The following is a 6,787-nucleotide window of genomic DNA, read 5'->3' as shown; positions in this document are numbered from 1 at the left end:
CCCCCACACACACACAACACACACACAAAGGCTTAACCAGATCAGTCGTTTTAAGATCACAACTACAATTCTGATGGTTTCTTGATAAATTCCTTACTTCTTTCAAGTAACTTTCAACTGACCTCTCAACATTTGTTTTTCTCCAATGAGTACTGGCTCGACTTTACATAGAAATCGGTAGCCTACCGTAACTAAGACGTTAGCAGGAATCTTATGATTATTACAATTTGTTTTCCTCTGACGATAAATTTATGTGCATTTAAAATTGATTTCCGAGATATAACAATTCTTAGTGTAATTCTTTTCAACGTATCGTGACAGATGGAGGGAACAGTTAAGTTCTTGAAATTATATAGACATAATATCAGTTTTATTGTTAAGATATTTAAGGAAATGAAAATGAAATCTTTGAGTTTTACGTCCCACGGTTATGCCGGTTAGGCTAAAGGAGACGGTGATAATGAGAGATGAGTGAAATGGTGGAATGAAGAAAGTGGGAGGAAACGGGAGAACCCCGAGAAAACCCACGAGCACAAGATATTTAAGGAATCGTTCAAACATGCACTAATGGAAATCAGAGTTATTCAACGAACACACGAAAGTGTCAGATTGATAAAACACCATACCAACATTTCACATGAAATGTGAAAATTATATATCATACACACGCACCTTTTAAGTTTGGTGGCAAGACATTCTGCAAACTACTGGTCATCTTTGCAGCTAGAAGTACATCACATCCTTCTTTTACAAATCTGGACGCCATTACAGGAGCATTTCCACCAAGAGCAACATGAGCACCTGGTACTTTTGATGCACTCTTTACAAGATCATCGAACAATGTTGAATTTGAAATATAACGCCTGAAAAAAATGTAAACCAATATATCAACTGAAGAGAAAGTTCTACTAATAAGTTACTAAAGACATAGAATTCCCAGTCATTACAAAACCACTAAAAAATCCAAAACTACCTAGGTATAACCCTTTGCCTGTACAGGCATTACCGAACAACATAAAAAATCTTCGTAAGTAATAATAATTCGCATAAAAATATGTAGCTAGATTCAATTTTCAGTAAAAAATATAAATGGTTATGAAAATAAAGGAAATGCCTGAAGAAAATGGAACTTGCCTGAATAACACGGCGTGGGACCTCTCGTGACCTGCAGTACAACAGTCATGCATCGTGCAATGAAGTATTAAGTCATGAATGATCCCTGGAGGAATTTGAATGATCCCTAAACTGACCACAGGTGTTCAAAATGTCTGGGGTTTCGGGGGTCAGGGAAAGGCGCGTTCCTCCCAATGTTAGTGAAACCACGCCTCAATGGCTTCAGCAGTATGAATTGGCGCACTGTCATAAAAAAAAAAAAAAAATGCGTCACAGGATGGAAACATCTGGAATTTAGAATGCACGTGGTCACGTAAAATGTCTACGTAATTACTGGCACCAGGACTCAAAGAATACCAGGAAGCTGCGGCCCACAGTATCACAGAGCAACTGTTCGTTTCACGGTAGGGATGGAGACAAACATAAAAGTAATAAAATGCGAACGATATTAGTGTCGAATTCATAGTTTTCGGGATCGCAAAGATGAATAGTAACACTGCCGATGCTGCTTAAGTCCAAGTTAAGCCTTAGTTGGCATGGTGGCCAGAGTGACACGGTGACGGGCAAATCGAATCGAAAACATCCTATATTTGGGTCGAATGAATAGTTTTCGAGGTCACTGACAAAAGATATCCAAATGTGGTCCAAGATTGGCCCCATTGGCATGGGGATCAGAGGAGGAACCAGTGAAAATTTCTGAACAATTCCTTCGGGGTGAATTACAACACAGCGAGAGAGAAAAGTGATAATGCACAAACACTGTATGACATTGGGAACTAGCAGATAAGATTTCTGGAGAATTGTTGCTCCAGGGAAGTATTACCCCCTGATCACTCCCTAAAATCGTCACTGCTTTGCAGGGGCGTGAGCAGGAATTTGTTTCAGGGATCGAAAGCTTTTTGAAAGGTTCAAATTCAATATGAGAACATACTGTACTAAAGTGTCTAACATCATATCTAAAATTAGGAAAAATTTATAGAAAAGTAGTGCTTACGGGGGAGGGGGCTCTGGACCGCCAGGGTCTACATCTTGCTTATATACCCGCTGCTTTGAATTGTCATAAGATTCTCTTCAAATGTATAAGACATAAAATGTAAAAAATAAATGTATAACACAGAATAAAATATAAACAGAAAATATATGTAGTTATAACTAAGGAGTAGAAAATAATTTAAAAGTAAAGTTGAAGGAAAAGTTTTTTTTTTTTTTTTAACAACATATTTGAAAGGAAAAATATAATTTTAAAACCATTTTCCATTTATGCATGGCAATAATAATAATAATAATAATAATAATAATAATAATAATAATAATAATAATAATGTTTATTCGGCAGCAAACAGCATACAGCCACAAGTGCGCCAAAAGAAAGAAAAAAAAAGCACATGCTACATCATACTAAATACACCATACTGTTATACAAAGGGTTATACAATGTAATATAGAGATACAAATGATGCACAAATATAAAAAAAAAAAAGAACAAAAAATAACAATATATCAATAAAAAAGCAGATAATTACTGGATATAAAAATGAAGGTAATAGTAAAAACGAGACATATGATTGTTGCGTAACACACATAAAAAACAAAACTCGCGAAGTATAATAATAATAATAATAATAATAATAATAATAATAATAATAATAATATTCAAACCTGGTATCTAAATCAAGAAAAAAAACACTGTTTGTAACAAGACTTAACCCGTTAGTTACTAGTGAAGAAGTTGAACGAATTGTTAAGGAAATCAATGTGAAAGAAGTGGTTTGTACCAGATTGAAGACTAAACATAATTCTTACTCTTCCTTTCATATAGAAGTGAATGAATCAGATTTTTCCCGAATTAACAATCCTAAAGTGTGGCCTACAGGTATTCCCATAGTTTCTTTCTATGGTAGATTGCGAAATTATGGCGAAGTTACTAATCATAATTCTCCTACTAAGCATGATGAACCTAAACCTTAAAATTTGGTATCAAAATGTTCGTGGACTTAGAACTAAAAGTAGTGATTTTTTCTCTTCAATTTCTGACTGTGAATATGATATAATCGCAGTAACAGAAACATGGTTATCCGATATTCATAGAGACTACGATTATTTCCCAGATACCTATACATGTTTTAGAGCCGACAGACTGTATAGTGAAGAGTCATGTCAAAGAGGTGGTGGATCTTTGATAGCAATAAGGAAAAACTTCATGGTGAATCGCAGGCCTGATCTTGAACTTATAAGTGAATGTGTGTGGATTGAACTAAAATGTAATACTGGAAAGAATCTCTTATTATCGTGTGTTTATTTTCACCCAACTTTTTCCCTCCTGTGAATTTTGAAAATTATTTGAACCATATTTCTAGTAGGCTGGATCCTTTGGAAAATGATATACTGATTCTTGGAGATTTCAATACATCCAAAGTTGATTGGTTAAATAATGAACAGCTTCCAGGAATACATTACTACAGGGTGTCCACTCTCAAAGCGTTTTGAAATTCCCGGTTTTCCCGGCTCTACTAGATAAATTCCCGGTTAGAACGGGCACTAAAAGACGAATATTTTGCGAAAGAGGCGGAAGGATTATTATTTAGTTCCCACCCGAACAATATAAAATATGCTATCGAAAGAAATTATATTTTCTTACCTGTTTTCATTATTTTCCGACAAGTGCATTGATTTTTTTCAGAAGAGCAGCTTTTTTTTTTTTCCTCAGCAATTACCTTTGCCTTTTTAGCTTCCAATTCCAGTCTTTTTCGCGTTACACGTTTTCTCTCTTTTTCCTTTTCACTCAAATCCTTCGCCTTTTTCTTCAAACGTTCAGTATACCTGGCAACATGTATCATATCTTTGCTGATTTTAATTGACTCCAATCCACCTAATGCACTCACACCATTATACACTTGTTTCATGGCAATAGGCTCTCCTGTTTGATTCTCAAAAATGCATTCGGAATTCACAGAAAATCCTCTCTCTACTGATGCATTTCCATGTGACAGTATCAAAATACATTGTATAAAATCATTGGGTTCTCATACACTGTCGTCACTGAATACGCTAAGAAGTTCAACATAAAATGCATCCAGACGCTTCTCCTTTCTTTTAAACGTTTTGCAGTGATTAATAGATTCAGGTGACGAAAATACCTTGCGACATTGTCCCATAATTTTATCCGCTTTGCTTCCCGTAAACCATCGTTTAACTACCATCTCCTCCAAAGATAATGTCAAACACTTCTCCGCTAGTGTCAGGTTGTGACCAATAAGCACAGGATCGAAACACGAAATCGCTCGAGTAAGTTTGTATTTCAATGGTGACCTATCCATTATTTTACTAATCATCGCTGCGATAGCTTCTCTGCACGTTTGTCGCAGTGTTAGCTTGTCTAGATCCGTTATTTCCTTGATTCCACGCATGGCATCCCTAGTTGCAAAGCCTATGACCACATCTTTAGCAGGAAGAAGATTATTTGGATCTGATATATCTATTTTTTGAACAGATGCACTTACTTTATTAAGAATATCACCCTTCACTATTTTTTCCATTAATCTTTGTACGAGAGAAGTGAGCTCTTCATGCAAAAAGGGTTCCATGGGTTGGTCTGTTTGAAATTCGGTCGGAAATGGTTCCACCATTGAAGCAGTAGTTGAGAAAAATGCTAATTTTGGTGCTAGCATTTTGTTGTGCAATTTTTTCTCTACAACTGAGAACGTTGTCGAGCTAGGTGTTTTCTTGTCCTTCTTGACACACGCAATATATATATATATATATATATATATATATATATATATATATATATATATAAAATGAGGTAACATCATTAATAAGGCTCGAGATGCAACGTCACTGTTTTCTACCCATCTAACAGCACAAAACTTCTTTGGGAAAATATTAGATTCAGTGTAATAAGTGTAGTCCGATCTTCATGCTGGCGAGTCTTTGAATAAATAATACAAAGCACGTAAAAACCCCACTAAGTCCCAATCTGTCTTCTGCATGTCGGTTTTGAACGCTCCATTAACTACACGAAGACCGCAACTACCAATGTTTAACACTGGACTTTCCGGCGTATGTTGTAGTTCAAGCTGCAAGACAATAGTTTAAAATTGACACTTGCCCCATCCATAGACACCTAAATGAGTTTCTTTAAAACGTCCGAAGATACCTTTTCACTCATACCTTTTAACAAATCTGACGCTGTTGAGTGTCCGAGAAAAACAAATGTAAAGTATCTTGTTGTAACAAGAGATTTATTTGGATCCCAAATCGTACATGTAAATCCATTTGTTGCCTCTGAGAAACTTTATTCAATGATTCGTCGAAACAGATCACAATGTAGGTATTGTCTTTTAACAACCTCTGAAGCTCTCGCTCGAAATAGGGTGCTAATCCAAACACTACTGTGTACCCCACTTTAGTTCGATGCAATTGCATTTCTGCATCACTGTCAGAAAACATCAATTTAGATGTTGATGCATAACGCTCAGTTTCTCGGAGAGATATATGGTTTATCACAATTTGTAAACACCAAAGCACCTCAGTTTTACTAACTGAATCTGCTATTAGGTAACATTTAATAGTCGGTTTAGAAGTAGAATGCATACTGCCTGACTGACAAGAAAAAGATGTGTCATTCTCAGTCAAAGATGCAGAAGTTGACGCATGACAATGATCGGTGGATGAACTTTGCTTACTATTAGTGTCGGACGAAAAAAATGAAATGAAATCTTTGAGTTTTACGTCCCACGGTTATGCCGGTTAGGCTAAAGGAGACGGTGATGAGAAATGAATGAAATGGTGGAATGAAGAAAGTGGGAGGAAACGGGAGAACCCCGAGAAAACCCACAAGCACGGTGTTTGTCCACCACAAAGTCCACACGGCGCGAGCTGGGATCGAACCAGGGACCCCAAGCACCGGAAGTGAACGTTCTACCACTGAGCCACCGCGCCCCCTAGTGTCGGACGAGTTTTTATGACAATGATCGGTGGATGAACTTTGGTGACTATTAGTTTTGGACGACTTCTTAAACGCAACATGAGTTAATCCATTCACAACGCAAATGAAAGTCCTCCAGCTGATTTTTACACTGTATTAGGCTAAAAAAATAAGAAACCATAATAATATCTCGGCATATGTCGGCCTGATAGGGGCCAGAATTTCTTACCATAAGAAATGTTTTTTTCTATTAAAAAAAAAAAAAAACTTTTGGTTAGATAAGGTCAGTTTCGGTTGGTTGGGTTAGGTCAGGTCTGGTTAGGTTAGGTTTGTTTCGTTATTTATGTTTGTACTTACTATCACGGTTTGTACAGATTGGCCCGCAAGAAACTTCAATATTTCGCTTTCATTTCCCACATAAGTACGTATAAAATTCAGAATTGACATTTCACACCCGATGCAGCAGCTCTCAACATTAGTTTTCCGTAACATGAACTCATTTCTCCTATAAACATTCTGTTCTTTTCGTAGTTTTGGCCTCCATCTGTTCGACATAAGCCTAATATCTTAACAGGTGGAAACAGAGGCGAGATATTAAACTTAAGAATGGCCATAAATGCGCACAACGTTGATTGCCATGTACTTAATATTCGATTGTATCGGATTTGTTAAGGATGTCCCTTGCACTCTATCAGTAGAGAAAAAAACGCACTAATTTTCATGAACGTAGGTTAGCCCTACAGAGCA

At 36.5% G+C, this 6,787-nt stretch overlaps 1 protein-coding gene across 1 annotated transcript in view; it reads right to left on the bottom strand.

The window, feature by feature from the left end:
• Positions 1 to 6,787, bottom strand: part of LOC145694986 (ADP-dependent glucokinase) — a 50,416-nt gene that overhangs the window by 34,950 nt on the left and 8,679 nt on the right. Inside the window, exon 2 of the mRNA XM_081771818.1 lies at positions 673 to 863. Coding sequence (XP_081627944.1) covers positions 673 to 863 — 191 coding nt within the window. The remainder of the gene's footprint in view (positions 1 to 672; positions 864 to 6,787) is intronic.

Source organism: Thermobia domestica, chromosome 9 (genome assembly GCF_964235325.1).
Source record: "Thermobia domestica chromosome 9, izTheDome1.hap1.1, whole genome shotgun sequence".
NCBI lineage: Eukaryota > Metazoa > Arthropoda > Insecta > Zygentoma > Lepismatidae > Thermobia > Thermobia domestica.
Note: the sequence above shows the minus strand (reverse complement) of the source record. Positions and strands in the feature narration are given on the sequence as shown.